Source organism: Ochotona princeps, chromosome 10 (assembly GCF_030435755.1).
Source record: "Ochotona princeps isolate mOchPri1 chromosome 10, mOchPri1.hap1, whole genome shotgun sequence".
NCBI lineage: Eukaryota > Metazoa > Chordata > Mammalia > Lagomorpha > Ochotonidae > Ochotona > Ochotona princeps.
This window is the reverse complement of record NC_080841.1, coordinates 65,750,509-65,773,454: the sequence shown is the minus strand read 5'-3', so window position 1 is coordinate 65,773,454 and position 22,946 is coordinate 65,750,509. Positions and strand designations below refer to the sequence as shown.

Below are 22,946 nucleotides of genomic sequence, written 5' to 3'. Positions count from 1 at the left end.
ATGCTGCCCCCGTTATCTCCCCTCCCACACACACCTTGCCTATATAGAAGTTTTCCCATTGACACCACCAAGAAGAGACAGTTTGGGTGTAGTGGACAGGGTTCTTGGGTGAGCAACTCAACTTCAAGTCCAGCTGCTCATCTCTATTTCAAACACTTGTGTGCATCTAGAACCCTGCAAGGAAACAAGTGCAGAGAACCCATGAACACACCATGTTGCTCCACATGCCCAACCTTGTCCTTTCCAAGTGTTCCACTCTGGCTGAAGAGCAAAGGAGTCTGGTGATTTAGAGAGTTAGTAGAAACTGGTCTTGCTCTGGTGGTTTCCTCACCCAGGTGCCCAGCCCTGCTTTCTGAAAAGCCTTGAATAGCTGCTGCTTCACAGACTGGTAGGTCTGGGCTCCCTGCTTGGCCTCACAGTACATGGATGGCGTGTCTCCGCAGCTTGGTATCCGTGTGCTGAGCTGTGGACAGGAAGAAGGAAAGAGTAAGTCATACTCGAAGCTGATGCAGGAGCCTCCACACATGGGTTTTATAAGCAAACCATCACTCTTGGCCTCAGCATTTGGCTTTTCTTCCTCCTATCCTTTAGAACACAAAGACATAATAAAAAGCACTTGTGATGTTCGTGTCTTAGTTCTAAGAGTCCAGTTATATGGGAAACCCAATTCTAGAGCAGACTTACTTCATTACAAGTGTGAATGATTAATGAACAAAATTAACATATAACTTGTCTGCTTTTTACAATATGAGCACCTTGCATATTTTTCTTTCTGGAGGAGGATTAGGGAGTCAAAATGGGAAAGGGACCCCAGGATGATTATGGCAACTGAAGTAGCAGGTGGGGCAGGTGGTAAAGAAGAAAACGTTTGAATGCTATTTGATGCCCAGGACAAAACAATTAAAATGAATATAACAAGCAAAGCTTTGAAAGTCAACATAATGCAGAGGTCAAATATGGCTCCAATCCACATCCACAGCACCTCTCTCCTGCCCCCCCAGGAGATCAGGGATTGCAATGCAAGAGGAGGGCAAGACCCCCTACTGGGGGAGCTCCCAAGAGAGTTTGGAGACCAGCACACCACCCAAGCTCTCTCAGGCAATGTCCACCCGTCCCCTGCAGGGATGAAACAAGAGGCCCTTTGTTCAGTAAAGCAAAATCGATGGCTCTCTATCCTTTCTAAGTCTTTAGAAGTGAACGGGGCTAGAGAGCAGGCAGGATGGAGCCTGCCTGGCTGAGGCCCTCTGCTCATACACAATGACAGCAGTCATAGGCACGCTCAGAGTCAAATGTGTACCATTTGGAGTCATTTAAGTTGACAAAAATGCTTATTTTAAGCATCAATATATCCATCCTATTCTTCCACTATTGATAAATTAACCATAGCACCATTATTCCTATTCTGAATCATTGCTTGGATAAAAACTTAGCAAATCATGTTTTATTTGTCGATACTATTTTTTTTTTTTTTGCTTTGGTCATAGTCTTCTATACTTTGGAAATACATGAAAATGTATATTTTGGTTTAAAATTCAGAAATTCAATATTGTTCCTTTTTCTGGAGGAGAAAACAACTTCCGAATGGCTGATGCAGAAAAAACGCAGAGGCATCAGAGTGGTGGAGAAAGGCCAACTACATTTGCGTTTAGAGGAAAATTACCTGATTTTTCCGGGTATTAAATTTCTTGAATATAAACTTTGTGCCAACTTCAAAAAATTTATATGAGGCCAGTGTTGTGGTTAAGAATTGCTGTTCTCAATGCCCATATGCCATGCTTGGGGACCATTTAGTGCTGTTTGCTCTTTCCTGCTCTGACTCCTGCTAGTGTGCCCAAGAAAGCAGTGGAAGATATTCAAGAGCTTAGCTCTAAAGTTCTGGGCTTCTGGCTTTGGCCATTTGGGAAGTGAAGCAGCAGATGTCTCTCTGCCTTTTAAATAAGTTAAAAAAAACCTTATAAGATGCTTCTACAAACTTTTCTTATGATCCTCCATGTGCAGTGGTCAACACAGTGCTTGGCACATTAGCTGTTTGTCAGGTAGTTCCTTTCACCTTGACTTCCCAGTGCTAAGGTTCCTGCTCTCCAGTACTGCTTGTCTAGGGACGAGGCTTGGACACTTAGAGTTTTAAACTTAAGCGGGGAGGGACTGGACAGCTGAGGAAAGGAAATGCAATGGGAACTGGATTTTGCATTCTGTGTCCCTCTCACTGCAGACCTGGAGGGGGTCCACTCCTGTGATCTGGTTCAGGGTGCCAGCCTGAGTCTGTTGTGGCTAGCTTCTCCCCAGGAAGGACAGGTGGTACCTACCCTGCCATAGAGCCGTGACCACCAGGCCGAGAACACATGCTTGCAGAGCCTGGATGAGCCCCCGCAGCTCCTCCTCCCAGTGGTGGCATTAATAATCTCCAGGTCCGCATTGCCCACGACCCAGTTCAGGCTGAAGTGGGGAGACTTTCCTGGCTGCCGTGCCTCAGCATTACTCACTCCTGTCAAGACAGAAATAAAAGCAGCCAAGCATTAATATTCCTGGCCCCAGACAGGTCTCCTGTGAGAGCAGATAATGGGAAATACAATCTGTGTTGGAGCTGGCATAAGATATTCACACCCAGATTGTCCTGCTTTTCATCTTTAAAACCTGGTCAGTTCATCTGCGGGTCATCCTTACACCTCTAGGCATGACAGGTGAGAATCATACGCATCCCTGATGACAGCTTTGTGCTGCAAGTCATTGCTGGTTCCTATTCATTTTTTAACCTTTTAATTTTTTTAGTTTTTATTTTTTGATGATTTTTATATAGTTGACTAGAAAGGGCTACTTTCTGTAGCCCTTGGGTGAGACCATTATTTCCATACTCTCTTTTTTTCCTTCCTGTATCTGGGAAAGAGAGGGAGATAAAGGAGAAAGCCACACCCAAACCTCCCAGATACCTCTGTACCCTGGGATGGAGGACAGCCACCTGACACCACCCAAGGGTCCCTGATGTGGGGCATGTGCTGAGGGTCCTGCCCAAGAGGCCTTGGTAGTTCAACAGTTCTGAATTATTGCCAATCTCACCACTCCAAGCACGATGAAATCTCTCCAGAATCCACTGGCTGACATAGTTCACCTTAGAGTCTCTGTTTGCCCAGATATTCACTGCTAACACTTGGCTGGCATAGTTGATCAATTTGCTCAGTCCTCCATCTTCTGTTGTGGTATCAGATCAGCTCTGCAAATTCCAATGTGCTTCCATATCCTCCATGTGCACCTGGATATGCTGTTCACTACTCTGAGCATATTAGGCTCAGCTCTGACACATGCACTCCATGGTCAGACCATGAAAACTGCAATTCTCTACATGGTTGGGGTTCTGAGTCCAGCAATTCAGTTGGGGCAATCCCCAAAGGAACTTCATCTGAGGTGATCCCAGATCTGATTCTTGTGTGTGCCTGGCAATACAGGGTCTGGCACAATCTGTAGCCCCAATCAGCTTATGTACACACTGGTGGTTGCAACTGCTGTGTCAGTTCTGTCTTCAGCACTATTATCTACACAAGCCAATCTGTGTTACAGCCCACTCCGATCCTGCCTACCACACACTCAGCCTTCAGGTATGCCAGTGGGAGCTGTAGCCTAGTTGGTGCCACCCGTAATAACCCCCACAGGCCCACCCCCTACCCTGGTTCCTGTGCTTGCTAATATGTACAGCAGACTATTCCAGTCTATCCCACATCCCATTCAGCTCTCATACATGTCAATGGGCATTGAAGCCTAGTTCAACCCAACGAGCCCCACAATCCAGCCCATACACATGCAAGTGGGTGTCACTGTCTGGCCATGTCTACCCTAGTGCTGGTTCTCAGGCAACCCAAGAGGGAGAGGCCCACTGTTTCCCTATTGGGCCTACTAACACCCCTGGATCTTGCAGTCTTCGGGTGATTCTGTAGTTTAACTGGACAGAATGTGCTCCTGCTGGCAGCATCTGCCAGTTGATGCTACAGCAAAACCCAAACAACCCGTACCCACTCTGACCTTTGCTTGCACTAGAAGGAACAGTCAACCTAGCCTGGCATTTTCCTAATCCAACTCACATGTGGCCAACCGGTGATATAGCCCTGCTCAGCTTGATTGTCTACACCCATCCTAACTCTCATGCTTTCAATTGGGAGTGGTGGTCCCTACGCAGCCATGGGAGCCCTACGCATCCCCCTATCGGTTTCGTCCCCTCTACACTCCTTGGCCTCATGTGTGCTGGTTTGGTGCTGCAGACCAGTCTGGCATGGCCCACCTTACCTTGGCATTAGCCAGTGGGTGTTGCAATCTTGCCAGGCCCAGCCCACTCCCAATTCCAGCTCACACTGGTGGGGCTACAGCTTAGCCTACTCCAGCTGGCCCCCAGGCCTGGCCCTCATGTGAACTGGGTTGTGTAGCAACTGAAACCGGCCAGACACACATTCCATTCTGGCGCTCAGATTCACCAGAGGGTGATATGAACTGGTTCAGTCTCATTTGCCCCCGGTTGTGCCATATTTATGCCTGTGGGTACCATTCTGTGGCCTGGTCTGGGCTGCTCCCTATTGTGTTCTTATGCTCACCTTAACGGTCTGTGTCCTGACAGAGGAGTTTCCCAAGCTCTTCCATCAGAATATCTGGCCAGTCATACTTAGTCCTCCTCCTGTTCTAGCAGGATCAGTGGCTTTTCTTACTGGCTTTCACCCATTCTGGTTTTTACTGTTGGGTGAGACACAGCTCACACATGGCTCAGCAGGGGCAGAGATATAGCCTAGACTGTCATACACCTACTCTGGTTCTCACAAGCACCAGTGGGTGCTGCAGTCTAGCCCAGTACACCCCAGCCCCAGTCCACTCTTGTGCCAAGGGAGACTGCAGCCATTTCCAGACCAAAATGCAGCCCCCAATCTGACCTTCACACTCACCAGTGGGACCCACACAGCCAGGGTGTCCCTTTTGCTCCTAAACAAGGCCTGTTCCCAGCTATAAATCTTGCATGTGCCAATGGTTGCTCTGACGCAACCTGGCATAGTCCCTCAGCTATCTTGGCTTTTGCCTTTGGATGTTGTGTCATAGCCTGAACCCGGCCTGCCCCCAGTCTCAACTCTTGCTGGTGGGTGCTGGTACGTGGCCCTGCTCATTCTGCTCCCATGTCTGGCTCATGCAAAGCAGTAATTGTGACAGCTTAGCCTGGCATTACCTGCACTCCAGCCTGGTTTCTGTACTTGCTGCTTGGCCTTACCCAGTCTACCCCTTCCAAAACCAACTCACACACAATTTCCAATAGGTGGAGCTACCTTGCACATCCTGCTTGATCCCCAGGCCTGGACCATGTGCTCACCAGCAGGAGCTATGACACACTGTGGGAGTTGCCCATGTACCCCCACTTGGCTCACTCCCAGATCCAGATCTCATGTATGCCAGTGGGTACTAGGCCTTTGCCCAGCATAGTCTGCCCCTCCATCCTTGCCTTGTATGAGCTGGTGAATGTTGTGTCCCCGCCTGCCCCATGCCCTGTTTTAGGGTGCACATGTTGGCTCCCAGACTATTCTGGATCCCTGTACCTGTGAGTGTTGGCAGGTACCATGGTCACATCTAGCTCAGCCTATCACCCCGACTCTTGACCTAACCAGCCATACTTGTATTTCCATAGAATTTGGTCCACATATCCCCCCACAGACTCTACTGTGGACCTGGTTCTCTTGTGTGCTGGTTAGTGTCATGGCCCTGCCTAATGTAACCTGTCCCCTGTTCTGACGTTTAGTCAGCTACTGGGATCTAGCCCTGCTAGACAGGCCCCCAGCCCTAGCTTTTGCATGGACTGGCATGTGGTGGTTAGCTATATTCCATGCTAATAAGCCCAACCCAGGACTCCCATGTGGGCTGGTGTATCAATCTGACCCATACAGATCTTCTGGACTCTTCCCTCCAAACCACCAGGTTTCAGTCCCCTCACTTTCCTGCAAGTACAGTTGGCCTGTATTGGGGGGTCCTTCAGGAGTCATTCCTGATGTAAATGTACAGTGGCCTTATACATAGATTTCCCTTGGCAGTAATTCTATCCCCTCAAGAGCCCCAAACTTGCTGCTGGGTGGCCATTGGGTGAACCCTGATTCTGGTTGGTGCTTTGGCCATCTGCAAGGCTTGAATTCACCCAGTGCTTGGCAGTGGTGGTTCCGGATAGGGCCCCAAGCGCTGAGTCCATTCTGGCTCAGATGCCCCCAGCAGTCACCATGCTGCTGTGATGTCCGTCCATCCAATCTCCGAGGACGAACCCACCTGGCCCCCTGCAAGATGGTGGCAATGGGCAGAGCCAGGGATCCGGGCTGCCGAGTTCCCCACACAGTGTCTTTGCTGTGACAGAGAAAACTTTTGGGCCCTGGCAAGCCCTTGGTTTGTCCACCGCTTTGCAGCCACAGCCATGGCTAGGGCCCCAGACATTGAGTCCGACCTGGCTCAGACACCCCCAGCAGCTGCTATGCTGCTAGATCTATCCATTCAAGCCCTGATGACGAACTTATCTGCCCCCCCTTGCCAAGATGGTGGCTTAACCTTTTAATTTAAAAGATTTTTAATCAGTCTTGTAGTAATAAAGATCTGCCCAGATCTCTCTCCCTCTTTCTATAAATATTTGCTGAGGGAATTAATGAACATACAAAGCCATGCCAAAGCAATCTAAGACTGTGTGTTTATTGGCCACCCACCGCAGGTCCAGCCTATTAAAGAGCTGGTGAACACCAAGAGACCTTTTAGGTTTATAGTTTGGCTGGTGAGGCCAAACAAACAAACAAAACCCACCAAAAACCCAAAAGAAAAAAAACCCCTAATGACAGCAAGGGAGTTGTAAGAATGTGGGATAATTAATCAAATGCTGAGATGCAGACACAGCACTGGCCACCAACTTTCTGAGGGTCATTGTGCAAGGAAGATGTGGGTCCCTCTGCTGAAAAATTACTAAAAAAGTTACAGTTACCAGGAATGGGCTCTTTCTAAGCTTCAGTCCCTGTGGGGATGGGAGGGCCACACACCCAGGGAGCTGGCCCTGACCAGGAAGCATCTCAAATGTTCAGGGAAGTCCTAGTTTCAATGTGTGACTCTCTTTGTCTGATTGCACACTCTTTTTTTTGTTGGAATCTACCCAGTCTTTGTAATTCTCTCAGAAGAACAGAGGGAGAAAGCAGAGGGTTCTCAGCCTGGAATGGTAGCGGTTTTGCGACCTGGGGCTGTGCCTGTGCTTTTCTAGCTCTTGATGGGCCTCAATTCCTGCCCAGCCATCTCATGGGGTTCCTTATTCTGATCAGGATTTCCTGGAGATGTTGCTGTGTGACATCTGGTGACTTGCAGCAAATACTGTAGAGGCCCCTCCTTCCAGTGATTTCATCCTGAGGATTCCAACAGGTGCAGCATTCTGGTGCAGTTGGCCACTCAACTCGTTGTCCACCTGCTTCTCTTCCCCAGGATCATGCTGGCTGATCTGTCACCCTTGAGGTGGGAGCATCTGAAGAAAAAGGCCCTGCAGCTCTTGGAGGTGCACTCCCCTACCCTCCAAACGAACACAGCCAGATGCTTTCCTTGGAACAAAACCGGGCGTCACTGTTGAGACTCTTCCCAGTTAGGGAGGGGCATGCTCTAAGTGTCAATCGCCGTGTGGCCACATTCCAGCTATAAAAGTAAGTAGAAAAGCAATTGCCTCTTGTTCATTCACTTGTTCCTTGCTCCATGGGTGCCTCTGGAATCTTTCACTTCTGTGGCTTCTGCAAGGAGTCCTACATAGATAGCACTTTCTACCAATCCAGCCTGGTTTGGGCTGGGTTGCTTTCCCCTCACCCTCTCCTTCATTCCCCCTTGTGAAGCTCAGCTGAATACCACCAACCTTGGCTGCCTCCTTTTTGCTGCCCTTTTGGCCTTCTAACCTCTTGCATGGACAAAGAGGATGATACACTACACCTTCTCTCAGGTGTGGATCATGCATCAGGCAATATGATGGAAAGCTGCAGGGATGACCTTGAAGCTTTGGCAAACCCACTCTATTTAGGCCGCTGAAGCAGCTGCTTTGTGATGACAGCAAAGCTGCAGGCACCACTGGTAGAGAAGCTCAGGTATTGGGAAACAGCCTGAATGCAAAGAACTGGCTGACTGCAGTGTGAGCTCCTGGACCCAGCAGACTCCCTGTAAAGGAGACACTCACGTGTGGAGTGGAAGCACAGCATGCATGCCCTCTGGAGGCAGCCCTCTCTGCAGGTCACAGGAACAATGGCTAGAAAAGACTCTGAGTTGCAGGGTCCCAGGCCCCAGGAGGTTACAGGGGTGTCTTGGGCAGAGTACACCACCCCAGTCTCCTGTCTGCCCAAAGTCAAAGTCACACTGTGACCTTCCTTTGCTCATGGATGTGCGGTATCGCATGCCCAGGCTAATTCCATTCATAGCAGCTCTTTTTCCTAGAAGTGATTCACTGTGGCAGCTGCCCACCCCCCAAGGGACAGCACAGGGGGGACAATCTGGCCCATTGGCAGCCACAGGCTGTCCTACTGGGCAGCGACTGCCCTGGCAGGAGGAGGCAGATGCCAAGGTCAGGGATGACTGAGTACATAGAGAGGCGGTCGCTGCTCCAAATCTGTGTGCAGTCGGGTTCTAGGAGACAGCCTCCCCTGCCCCTTTTTCTTCCCTTTCCCGTTTCCTCCCTCTCTGCCCCTTTGGTCTCTGTGCTACTAAAGACCTAGTGTTGAGCCACAGAGCCATGCCTTTTCAATGATTTCCCACTCTGAGCTCAGTGGAAACTCTTGGAATTTCTGATATGATCATGAGACCTTCCCTCTCGAATATTCTGCTCCCTCCCTTTCCATTTCCTCTTTGTTTTGGAAAGTTTAGCTGATTTGTTTCTGGCTGCCAGCACAGACACCTGCTTTGGAGAATTCTCAGCTGCAGCTCTGCTGGCCTATTCTCCCATTACTCCTGGCAAGCTGGGCCAACCTCAATGGAGCCCCGACAGTGCTAGGAAGGCAGCCATCAGGATGGTTGTGTCAATCCAGTGCCACTCGGCTCCATAGGCGGGGATGCATGGGAAGGCAATGCTGAAGGTGCAAAGGGGGAAAGGTGCAGGCTGATGGGCCTGCGGGATCTGAACGGCAGGTGGGCAGCTTCTCCTCCTGCCCCCAGCACCCTGGAGACACCTTTTCTTGAGCTTTGGTCTCAACTGGTTAGCACGTGGGGAAGGTAATGGAAACAGCTATTTGGTAAACAAGGCTTCAGCTCATGAGATGGCTTGAATGATCACATTACAGGAATCACTCATTGCTGACTGTCTTACCCTTATCAGGCGATTTAAGTAGGAAATGAAATCATAATCCCTGCTACAGCTATCAATATCACTGAGCCCATCCATGACCACAGAGGTGCAAAGTGAGGCTGGAGACCCCAATAGCCTCTTCATATGATTCAGGTGTCAGATCTGAGTTCCAGCTCATTTTTGCTTCTTGGCACCTGCCATTCTTTTCCTTATTTTGCTCTCTGGCAGTGGTAACTTCTCCACTTCACAAGGTAAGACTGAACAAGACAGATGAGAGCACTTTTAAGTCTTCAAGAGCCAGGGTTACTGTTATTTTCATCGGAAGGAAGATTTGGAAGTCACTTCAGTTTGTTCACAGCTCTCCGAGGCATACAGATCAAAAGATTACAGAAAATGTTCCCAACCAAAGGTCAGAGTTCCCTCTACATTAAACTGTTTTATTTCACTTATGTGTGTGCTTAACAGAGCAGCTAATATCACTGCCGGGGATGTTATTTTTTCATGTACTTTGAGCTCCTACTTTAAGAATGAAGCTTCACAAAGCAACATGAAAGGATGGAAATTTTATTTTTAAATAAATCAGCCAAGGATAATATTTAGAATGCTTACTACACATTCAGGCCAGTGTTATGCTTCTTGACATCACTGTAATTAATGGTTGAACTGATTATACCCAAGGAGATAGAAGGACTGTGGCAGACTCACTTGAGTCTAACACGTGCATTTACCAATGTACAATGCAATATGGGATTTCTTTACGGAACACTGGCATCAGTCTAAGCACTATGCTTTGCTTTTGTAGGATAAATCTTGTGTGAATGGACAACGTGTAGTCAGAAGTAATTCAATCCACTCAGAAGATAATGTTATTACCTCCTGGTTGCTGCGACCAAGTGAGGAATGCTTATTTTATTATTCTGACACCAAACGGCCCCAGACTACCTCTTTCTGCATCAGGCTTGCATTCTCCCAGGTATCAGTGTCAGAATTCCAAGGAAGGCCCAGCCTGGCCCGCATTGCCCTTGGCTGTCCTTGTTTCTTTTTTGTGTTTCTGGGTGTGTCCTCTCCTCCATCGTGTCTTGTCACCTTCACTCTCAGAACTCCTTGGACAGAGATGACGTGAAGATCTATTTGCAAGCTTAATATAACCTTATGCTATAATTTCTAGATTATTTCTTTTTAAGCTTATTCATATCTAAGAGACACATGATTTTGAAGGATGTTTTTCACAAAAAGAGTAATTTCACTGATTATGTACTGATGTTATAATTTTAAACCAATTTCCTAGGTGTTGTTTTGGCATTCCTGCCTATAGGCACAAATAGGGAATCTTCAAAGTACTTATTCATTCACTCTAACCGTACTGACTGAGCTTCTCCCAGGCCCTTGTGGTTTGAGCTAAAACTGATGAACTCAGTGCTGTATCATAGCATGAATGATGGTCTTAATGGTACTGGATAAGTTCAGGACAGGCTTAGGGACATTTTTTTCTCTGTGTGCTTAGGAGTTGTGAAAATGAAAGAGGAGCATAAACTTGTGTCTTGAAGTGAACATCAAATTATCTTAGAGAAATATTCATGAAAAATGGAAAATATGCCTTTGGAAATATTAAAAGAAAAGTAAGAAAGGAAGGAAAAATGAGAGTGACGGGGGAGTGGGCTGAAAGTGTCATTATTCTCTTAAAGCTGTAAATACTAAGTTGGGGCCAGAGCGGTCCGGCTGGTTGATCCTCTGCCTCCAAACGCCAGGATCCTGCTGCTCCTCCTCTCATCCAGCTCCTTGCTGTGGCCTGGAGTGTGATGGAGGATGGCCTGGGTTCTTGGGACCTGGCACCTGTGTGGGAGACCCGGAGGAGGCTTCTAGCTCCTAGCTTTGGATCGGCTCAGCTCCAGCTGTTATGGCCATTTGAGGTATGGGTGGAAGATCTTTCTCTTTGTCGCTTTTGCTGTATATCCTTTCAAATGCAAATAAGTAAATCTTAAAAAACTGCAAATATTAAATTGATGAAATTCGTTAATGTTATAAAAAAAGAAGTAAAAAGACACTACTGAAATCGGGGCTAGTTGTGTAGGAGTTGTTTCATTTTGTGGATTGATATTGTTAAAAAGTATAAGAATGAAGCTAACATGTTATGTCTTGATTCTTGCTCTCAGCTCTTGTCTACATTCCTGTGGAATAGTAATTTTTCTATTTTTTACTTGTTGAACTGTCTGGTTGGTGATTATAAAGTAAACTGAAATTATGTCAACACAAAGTAAAAAGGGAAGAAGAAAGAGATGAAGGAAGGAAGAAGGGGCGATTGAGGGTGGGGAATTGAGTACTTTCTTGTATCTATCAAATATGTGAAATCTATTCCCTTTATATTATATTATTAAAAATGAAAAATGAAGAAAGTCACTCACAAAGACACAATGAACTGCAGTCACCGGTAGAACCCTACCAAGATCTATTTCCATTACGTTCTTGCAAACCGTCCATTAGCACAGAGAACGCATCCCTGTTTTCCCCAACGCATAACATTAAATACCTCCTGGAGAATACTCAGAAGTCTCCATTCAGTGAAAGATGCCAAGGTGTCAGAATATTCTGGCTGACTTGGGGCACAGCCCTCAAGTTTGAACAGAGAGATCAGGAGCGTTGTGGCAAGTGTTCTCCAAGAAGAGAAGAATGTCTTCATGAGAAGTCAGCAAGCCAAAACCCACCTCCTTTTTCAGGGGATTCACTGATGCATGTGTATCTTGGGGATCTCCTGTTTCTCCTTCTACAGACCGCCATAACCAAGGATTCTGTGAACTAGCTCTTTGACACCAGAAATGAAGACAAACGTAAATCCAACTAGCCTGGGATTAGCACTGGGAAACTTTTACTTCTAATCTCAGTAACACAAGAACAGCATCATGTATTGCAATGTGGTCCCCAAATGCAGGGCAAGTTACGCTTGCATAACCTTGTGCTCTATTCAGCTTCTGTGAACTGCTGTCACAGACGGTTATGAATGTCATTGCTGACCACAACAGAGCTGTGATCTTGCACAGTTCTAGAGGCTGGAAGTTGAAAATCAACACACCAGCAGGGCAGTGTCATCTCTGGAGGCTCTGAGGGGAGGGTCATTTTCTTGGTTTTCCCTGCTTCTGGTGACATGAAGTATTCCCTGGCTCATGGCTGCAGCACTGTGGTTCTGCCTCTATTTTTATGCAGCCTTCGTTATAGAGTAAATTTCTTTTTATGAGAAAGAGAATGTTATGAGAATGTTCCTTCTATGAAGATAGGTGTAACTGCATGTAGGATTCACTAGGATCATCCCTATTTACTCCTCATCTCATGTTCTTCACTTACTCATCTCTCCAGGAATCTCTTTCATACATGGTTGTTAACAGGCTCCAGGGATTGGAACTTTGTATCTTTGGGGACCACTGTTGAGTTTAACACAAGCACTAACTTTGATTCTTGGAACTGGCCTGTGAACCAGGTGAGATTTCTTTCTGGGGGAGTAATCCCACCCTTTAAAAACTACTTTTGGATAGATCGTTAAATTTGCAAGTGAGACAGCTCCATGGCTGCTACTCATCTGTATCTCCTCTCCCATTCCTCTCACATGAGGAAAGGCAGTGGCCAGGGTGTTCGGGAAGAAAGTTGTTAGGCGTCCTGGCTGCTTTTGTGGGAAGCAATATGTCTCATGCCCCTGGGTGAGGTTGGTCTCAGGTAGCATCTTGGATTTGGAATCTTGCATAGGAAGTCCAAAAAAGGCGAGAAAAAAGATTCTTAAAAAATTGGGCAGCTTGACATAGCCTTCAATACCACTTTCCCCCTCTAATAGTTATTTCTGAACAGCTATTTTTGTTTTGGAAATAATGCCGTTTTTACCTGAATAATTTCTGGATCAAGACGCTCTAATGAAAGCAAGGCTAATGAAAGCTTGTTTAGCCTGATGTATAACATGCAAATGTGTTTTTATTAATTTGTAAAATGCCAGATAGCATATGGATTATTCACCTTGTCTGAGAATTTTTAGAGAGGTATTTTACTTTAAAGTAGGTCTAAATGAAATAAGCTGGTCCCTATCAGTCTATGACATGGATGTTTTGTCAAGCAAACAAATATAGCAAGATGGGCTTCATGAAAAGAGGTGGACTTCCATTGAAGTGCAAAAATTGTACTAATAGAGTGGGCTCCGGAAATGGACCAAGACCAGATGCCACTTCTATGACTTACAGAAAGTGCCACCTCTGATAAGTTAATTAACTTGCTACTGCTCATGATGACCATCCACCAATTGGATGACTGCTATGGTCACTACAACTACTGTTACTGAGAGCAGTGAGGAAACCCTTCCTGCTCTCTTGAAAGTGAGTTTTATTATGGCTCGTATAGCCATGAAAAGATGCCTTGCTGAAGGAAAAATCCTTATTTGTCTTTAAGAGAAGACATTAGATAAATGAGACATTGTAGCATGTCATTAAATAGCCGGTGAGCCTACTATATTTGAAATGTAATTCACTTTTCCCAAATTAAATTTACACAAGGCATTTCAGGGATATAATTTTTGCATGAAGTGAGGCAAGTCTGTAATACAGGATAGTATTATGCTTAATTTTGCAAAATGAATGAGGCAGCATGCTTCTAGGCATGCACAGAATCACAAAGTTGCAAGTATTGAAGGAACCTCTTGGGTTTTATAACCTGCTATTTACCTCTTGGGATCAGTATCTGTCCTCTTTTCTCTCCTAAACACACACACACACACACACGGAGCTAGTAAATTTGATGTGAATGTATGGCTTTGTGGTAACTAGCTACTGAGGCTATAGCAGCGTCATTTCATTCATCGTCATTAACATGAACATTGTTATAATTGCCAGTAATCTTATGGCTGCTATCCTGTTGTAACAGAACATATTTAATGGAAAGCGTGACGTGTTTTGAGACCCTGAATTCTCGAGAACTGAGGTGGATAACTGGCTTGTTTGCAGAGAGAACACTAGGTTCTCCGGATTGTTTCAAGCCAAAGGTGAATTTAAAATTAGAAGAAATATATGCAGCATGACAGCATGTATTCCCTTCGTTAGACTAGTTTGGTTAGGTGATGGCTGAAGTGGTGGAGGTAAATTTGAGGGATGTGGGCCACAAGCCACTGTGACAGTTATACCTCTATAACTGTTCTATGTGAGAATTCTGCAATGGCACCCAACAATAGAAATACAACTTTACTTATGAGAACAAATTTCCATGGTTTCTGTTCCACATAGTCAGAAATACATAGGCCCACAGGCTTTTTAAAAAGATGGGACGTTTCCCCTGCAGGAGGAAAACATTTGCGTTTTTATTTATTAATCTGATGATGACACAATTCTTGGCTCCTGTAAGGACTGTGATTATTTTAAAAGGCGTAGAGCAAAGAGACTTTGACAGAATACAGTTATTTGCTCTTCCAAATTATATATATTGCAAATGTGTCCAGGCAGGTGAAGCCAAGGTTTAAAACTGAATGAAAATGTGGGTGGTTTTCATCGCTTTATCTGCATTACCTATTTGATTTTTTTTTTTTACTTGAGAGACTGAGAGAGAGAGAGCTATCAGCATTTATTCATTTGCCAAATGCCCACAACAGCTGGTGGGATACAGGCAAAGCCAGCAGCCAGGAATCTCACATGGGTTTCCAGGACCCAAGCTCTTCCATCCCCACTGTTGCCTCCCACGGTGTGCATTGGCTGGAATCTGCGAACTGGGAGTAGAGTCAGGACTTGAACCCAGACATTGTAATACAGGATGTAAGTGTCCCAAGTGACATGTTAACTGATGCATCAGGTGCTCACCCTTGCATCACCCTTTGAGATCATCATGCTTCTTCCTTCCTGCCCAAGTAGCACATTTAGTGTTTTTTTTATAAGTGTGAATCTAATGGAGTTGGGTTTTCTTACGTTTCGTCTGTCTGGACATGTTATCTCATTATCGCTTTTTTTTCTTTTTAAATTTAGAATGTAAGGAGAAGTCTTTATTAGCCAAGCTTGGCAGTGGCGGTTCCCACTACACTCCTGGAACCAATGCCTAATTATCACCTTCGAGGGATACTTTTGCTAGATTTAAGTTGCGGTTAATTTTCTAACAGTATTTTTTAAATGTCATTTAATTCTTTTTGCTCCTCTAAGTATCAGCTGTCCACCTGAGTTAGCTCCTTGAAAGTTAATATCTCTTTTATTTTCTAACTGCTTTTAAGATCTCACTTTAATCTTTGCTTTCAGTAACTTCACTACTGAGATAAGGATTTCAGAACTTTTCTTCATGGGTTATAATGCACTTCTTCGATATGTAACTTGATGTTTTTTATTTCTCTGAGAAAATGATTACTTATGATTTCTTTCAATTTTGCCCCTGCTCTATTTTTTTCTCTTTCCTTTGGAAACTCTTAGTAAGTGCATATTTGACTTTCTCACTTTGTACTTTAACTCTTTTTTTTTTTTGTGGTGATTAATTTTGTGTGCCCACTGGGCTAGGTGAGATTGCCCAGTGGCTTGGTTAATCATATATCAAGATGCTGCAGTGAAAGTATTTTTGACGCTGTTAATATTTGAATCCATGGATTTTGGCTTAAGCAGTTTACCCTCCATCATGATGGTAGTTCTAGAAAAACAGCTGAAGGCCTTAGAACAAAGATTGAGGTGTGACACAGAGGGGGAGGGAGGGATAAGCAGAGGCTTTCTATCCATTGGTTCACTCTATAAATAGCTGCAATGGCTGGAGCTGGGTAAGGCCAAAGCCAGGAGCCTGGAACTTCATCCATGTCTCCCAGGTTGTGAAAGCTGGGGGTATCACCTGCTGCCTCCCTGGGTACACCAGCAGGGGACTGGGTGGAAGTAGTGAACCTGGAACTTGAATTGTTGGTCACATACTGGAAGTTCAAAAGACCCCAGCTAGAGTCAATCATAAAAGGCATATAATAATCAAATGGTCAGAAGTTAAGCAGGAGAGAAACCTAAACAGTGAGAGAATTCATTAAATTAAAGTGAAATCTCTTTAGAGTAATAGTAGACTTTTAAACAGAAACCCTACAGCCCAGAAGATAATGGGATAATATATTCAAGGTCTTGAAAGGAAAAAAAAAATCACTTATAGTCACAAACATTGTATCTGGGAAGCTATCCTTAAAAATCGAAGGAGAAAAATATCCTTTCCAAGATAGGCAAAAACTGAGAGAATTCATCTCTATTAACCTTGTCCCATAGGTATCCTAAAGGAAGTCCCACAAGATACGTGGGCACCCCGAGGAACAAGCCCGGTGACCGATGGATTAGTTTGCCACTTGTGACAATGGCATCCCATGTCTGAGTGCCCGTTTGATCTCTGGCTGCTCCACTTCTGTTCCAGTTCTTTGCACATGGCAAGGCAGCAGAGCATGACCCAAATACTTGGACCCCTGTCGCCAGCATGGGCGATCTGAATGAAGCTTTGGTCTTGGGCTTTAAACTGATCAAACTCATGCTGTTGTGGATAACGGGGGAGGGAATTACTAGATGGAAGATCTCTCCTTCCTCTCTCTCTTCCTTTGTTTCTGTTACTCTACCAAAACCATAAATAATTTTTTTAATTAAAAGAACACACTTCGGTACCAAATTCACTGACAGAGAAGATTCACAGAAGAGAAAGGAGAATCCAACTTTATGATAACAAAAGCTAGCAAAACATAAATATAAATGGTAATAGAGGCAGAAAGAAATGTATAAATCAATTTGTGATCAAATGCAAAATGATGAGTTACTTCTTATATTAACTTTGACTATGAATGGATGAAACTTTGCAGTCAAAAGATAGAAGCTGGTTGGCAAGACCTAACTACATGCTGCCTATAGGAAACTCACTTCATAGGCGTAAATGCACAGTGACTGAAAGTGACAGGTTGGAGGAAGACATAACCATGGAAACTGAAGATGAGTAGGAATAGCTATATTCACATTAGCTGAAGTAGACTTGAAGTAGAAAGCTGTAGAAAGGGGCCGAAAAGAATATTACCTATTATAAACAGATTTATTTAGGCAAAAGATGTGACAGTCATAAATACACATGCACTCCAGGGTAGACACACAAATAAAGTAAATGTTGTTAGTCCTTAAGGGAGAGATACTAACACAGTCACACTGGGACCTTCAAAGACCCACTGTGATCAATAGACAGACCATGCAGATGGAAAATCATCAAGGACCTATGAGTGCTGAGGAGATGCAGAGGAAGCTGCTGGCTCCTGGTCTCAGAATAGGCCAGCTCTGGGTGATGGAGCCAGGTGAGGAGTGAGACATCAGATGGAAGAATTCTCTCTCCTTCTGTAACTCTGCCTTTCGATTAGCCAATAAGTAAATCTTTTAAAAATCCTCAGCAAAATATTAGCACCCTGAATTCAATACTACATCAAAAATACCTCACATCTGAAACAACTGGGATGTATTCTGCAGATGCAAGGATGGTTCTACATTTGGAAGTCAGAAGATGTAACAAATCCCATCAAGAAGGAAAACAAAGTGGTCATCTCAAAACGCAAAAAAGCTTTTGGTGAGATTCTACCTTACTTCTTGAGAAAAACATTCAACCAGTTATATGTGGAAGGGTTACACCGCAAATTGAAATGCACTGTGCATAACAAAACACGCAAGCAATACAAAACTGAATGAAGATAAGCTAGAAGCATTTTCCTTCAGATCTGGGACAAAACAAGAATGTCCACTTTCACCACACTTATGCAACACAGTATTGGAAATACTGGCAAGAGCAATCAGGGAAAAGGAAGTGCATAAAATTGGAAAGAAGGTCAAAATATCCATGCTTGCAGATGGTAGGATTCTGTACATAGAAAAATCTAAGCATAATACTGAAAAACAGAAAGTATAAACCAATTCAGTAAACTAGCATGGCATATAATCAGCACACAAAATATAGAAACATTTTTATACACCATTAACAATCTTGCTGAAAACAATCTTATTCATAATACCTACAAAAATTAAAAATTCATTAATAATTTAACCAAGGATGTGAAACAGCTCTATAACAAAAAACCAAAAGAGAATGATGAAAGAAATTGTCAAGGGCAGAAGATAACTGGGAAGATATTATTTGTTCATGGATTCAAAAATTAATATTGGTTAAATGTATATACTACATAAAGCAATCTAATGGAATTCTTATCAAAATACCAATAACATTCTCTACAGATTTATGAAAAACAATACTAAAATTCATTTGGAATCACAAGAGACCCAGATTAGTCAAAGTGATCTGAGGAAGAAAAACATTCAAGTTGAAGGTGTCATACGATCTAATTTTAAAGCGTGCTGCAAAGCAATAATAATAATTGAAACAGCTTGGTTATTCTCTTTGTAGCTATGTTTAATTTATTATTAATCTGTTTGCTCAAAGAAATTCTTTTGTTTTATGGGTAGCGTAGTGGTTAAGCTGGGTTGAGATGTTTGCATTTCGTGCTGGAGTGGTCCCTGCTCCTAACTCCAGCCTTTTGGTAATGCATATACTGAGAAGTAGATTACAGCTCAAATAACGGAGTTCTTGCCACTCTCTGTTCCTAACTTGGACCTAGTTCAGCTGCAAGAATTGTGGACATCTGAGAAGTCAATCAGCAAATGGCAGGTCTCTGCATCTCATATAAAAATACATTTTATTGTCTTCATGTCTTCCCCTAAGTTTTCCGTTTTGCTTTTAAAGTACTTCTCATCATATACAGTGTAATTATATTGCAATCTGTGTCAGATAACTGCAATCTCTGGAACCGTGTCTCTATTGCATTTTTTAAAATTTATGCTGGCTTCCTTTTTGCCTCCTTCTGTGCCTGTTCATTTTTCACTTTTGGGGCAATATTCTACTTTTAAAGAGTTATTCGATTTTTTTTTACATATTAAGTCACTTTTATTCAAATTAAGTAAGTTCAAGCCATCTGTAAACTCTACAAGAGTCTACTCAGCCCTTTTGTGTTTGCAATGCAAGGGAAATCCTAGTATCTAATCTTGGTTCCTTACCCCTTATTGGTAGCAGTACTGCCCTGCTTCTTAGCTTCTCACATTTGCTGTCCCTCTGTCCTCTCCTGGTGCTGGCCTGGTAACACTTTACTCTCATTCTAGCTTTCTGATTCCATCAAAAAGACTGTTAGGTGACATTGTCAAGGTCTTCAAGCCACACTCACTGTCGGTGGTGCACTGCTATCAAAACCGGGACTCCGAAGCTTTAACGAAATATTATCTACTATCAGTGAACATTGTACTTTTCCAAAAGGCAAAGGTCTTTTGTCAATTCTTATGACTGACAAGCATCTCTCCTTCACCATGGCAGCTAGAACCGTGAATTCTGTTGAGTGAAAGAGTCTAGGCAGAAATTATATAGAGTTTTCATGTCAAAGACACATTAGAGTTTGATACTAAGGGGGTGATGGCGATGAATGAGTTACGTCTATAGGAGGCTTGCATTGGTTCATAACAAGAGGGGTCATCTGAAGAGATCTGAAGATGCTATGATTTATTTTGGTAAATGCTGAGTTTTCCATTTCCACGAATGGGTAGATAATTGGGTATTCTGACATTATCAAAAGCGAGGTGGAACTAAATGACTGTTGAGGTATCTTACGTCCACCCATTTCTCTGTTTGCCTTATAACCAGCTTTGCAATCCATTGAAGGCGAAGATTCATGTGATCTAGTCTTAAATCTGGAGCCAAATAAGATTCAAAAAATATGCTTATTTATTTTGAGACAGAGAGAATTTTCCCACCTGCTAGTTCATTCCTCAAATGCCCACATCAATGTCTGGCACTGTGGCATAGTGGATAAGCCACTGCCTTCAGCTCCGTTAATTCACATGGACACTGGTTGTGTTTCGGCTGCTTCTCTTCTGGTCCGGCTGCCTGTTAATGGCCTGGGAAAAGTAGTAGGAGATTGCCCAAGTTGGAGTCCTGATTGAAGTTCTTGCTCATGGCTTTGGGCTGGTCCAGGACTGCAGCCATGTGGGGAGTGAAACAGAGAATGGAAGACCTTTCTCTGTCACACTCTCTGTAATTCTTTTAAAATTAATAACCGATATTAAAAAACACCCACAGCCACAGGGCTTGGCCAGGCTGAAACCAGGAGCTGTGAACTCAACGGCAGTCTCTCACATGAGCGACGGGATCCTGGATTCTTGGGCCGTCATCTGCTTCCTCTGAGGTACATTATCAGGAAGCTGGATTGGAAGTGGAGGAGGGCCTGGGTCCCAGTCTCTTCAAGGTGGAATGCAGCAAATGCCGACCTCAAGACCACTTCTCAATACCCCCTTTGTTCTACTTTCCCACAAGGTCCTTATTGTTTTTTATCTGCCCATATTCTTGACTTGTATGTAGTCTCTCTGAGATGTGGATTTTTGACCATTTTATTCTTTGTTATTACCCAGTGCAAGATTGTGACTGGCCCAGTAGAAGTGATCAATACATATTAATTGAATGATTAAATAAATGTCTACATTATGTTGAGAAATTTCTTGATATTTAGGATAAATAACAAGTATTGACAATAGAAATATTTTCTTTGGACTAGTGGCAAAAGGATACAATAGTCTGCTGAAATATGTATTACATGTATATATAAATCAAAGTTTTATATTTAATCTAATACATGAAATATATTAATTTATGCTTATATTAATTTATTCATATCAATTGTAATTGATAACATATTGACTCATATAATTTTTATGATTAAATATATCAAATATATTTAAATATTATTAGTATTTATTAAATATTAAATAAATATTAAAGTTCATGTTTTTCACACTAAAATAAATGGAAAATTTGTACTCTATTTGTTACTCTAATTTACATTTTAACATGAAGATAACATTATGAATGAATTGCCATATGGCTAGAATAAAATAGTTGTTACTATCTCACTGAGTTATTTTGCAAAATACTATTAGTGATTATTGATTTTAGAGTTTTCTCCTGAATAAGAGGCCTGATGCACAGATAAGATTCTTCACACAAGAATGTGACTATAAATGGCAACAGGGACGTATCCAGAGTGCAAAAAAACAAGAAGAAATAGGTGGCATTGAACAAAAATTATAGGTGACCATTGGTGTACGTTTTGACCAGTAGGAAACTTCATCCTTACTAATTAAGTTGCTATGAATCATGACTTTGGACAGAAGCATGAACTACTCCTTCTTACTGTTTTAGACAGACACGCCCAGTGTGGCAAAGCAGCTGATGTTCATCCACACTGTGATGTTCATCATGTGAATAGAAGCCAAGAGTCTTAACTCACAGCGGAAGCATTCAGTTTCCTGGGTCTGTCTCTCAAATTTCATGTCCATTCCCCAGACCTTGCTGATAGGCTGTAAATCTAACCACAGTCCTATCTTTAGTCGAAGTCAAGTCTTACAGTGAAAGATAGGTCTGTTACATACGCCATGAATATGAACAGAGTTGGTTTAACCGTCAGATTGTCCTCTTTGTTGTGATCTCCTTTTCTTGATGTAGAAAAGCAAATTTAGCCTGGAGGTTGCAAGCTCAGAGAATCATACATCTCAGTTTAGTAGAACAAGCTGTCAAAGTCACTTTCCATTTCACGGCGCTTTTTATTTCTAAAAATATGCATATTCAAAGCACATGCTTTTATTAATTATCCTCACCTCTGTTTCACTCCACTGATCTCATTGAGAAAGATAAAGGACAGACTCCTTTGGAGCAGTTGTGTAACTGATGTAGGCTTCTGTGCTTGAAGTTTTTGCCACAGGTGTAGCGTGGTCTGAGCAGAATTTTTTCTAGTTTATCTTTCGAAAATGTTAATATGTTCTAATCACTGCGTCAGTAAGGGTATCTTTTTCATCTTTCTTGCTCTTTCTTAACCCAGAACTGATTTAGCCATATCTAAATTTCAGAGTTAGCTTCGTTTTCTTTTTTTAATTTTAAGGATGTATTTATTTTTACTGGAAAGGCAGATTACATAGAGAAGGAGAGACTGGGAGGAAGATCTGCCATCCGTTGATTCACTCCCCAAGCAGCCACAATGAACAGAGCTGTGCCGATCTGAAGCTAGGAGCCAGGAGCCTCCTTGGGTCTCCCACACGAGTGCAGGGTCCAAGGCTTTGGGTTGTCTTGACTGCTTTCCCAGATCACAAGCGAGGAGCTGGATGGGAAACTGGGTACCAGGATACGAACTGGCACCCATATGGCATCACAGCACGTGCAAGATGAGGATTTTAGCCACTAGGCTACCATGCTGTGCCCCATTAGTTTTATCTTCTAAGGCAACTCTGCAAACTGACCTTGAGGGAACCCTGAGGTATATTTCACTTGCTTGTCTGTCTTCTTATCCTTATCTTCATTTGGGACCTTTTATTTCTTAATAAGAAATTGGGACAATCTACTTTAAAAATTTTTCATTATCTGTCCATCAAGAGTAATGCAGTTACTGCTCAGGGGTTGATACAAGGTGAGATACCAAGGGCTATGCTACTTTTTGGTTTCCCAAAAATAAAAATCATACTCTAAACCATTACTTAAAATAGATTAAAATGCTTAGTTGGACTTTGTTTATTGCAGTGGGGTAGATGGCCTAGGAGCTGGATGATGAGTCTCAGGTATCCTGCTATTGTATTATGCCACTCAGTGGTGTCAGGTGGTTCCGAATTTACCTGTTTATGGT

At 43.4% G+C, this 22,946-nt stretch overlaps 1 protein-coding gene across 1 annotated transcript in view; it reads right to left on the bottom strand.

Moving 5' to 3' along the window:
- Positions 1-255: 255 nt before the first annotated feature.
- ADARB2 (adenosine deaminase RNA specific B2 (inactive)) overlaps positions 256-22,946 on the bottom strand; it is a 523,417-nt gene continuing 500,726 nt past the window's right edge. The window contains exons 9-10 of the mRNA XM_004588466.2: positions 2,307-2,485; positions 256-463 (exon numbers count right to left, since the gene is read on the bottom strand). Coding sequence (XP_004588523.2) covers positions 287-463; positions 2,307-2,485 — 356 coding nt within the window. The 3' untranslated portion in view covers positions 256-286. The remainder of the gene's footprint in view (positions 464-2,306; positions 2,486-22,946) is intronic.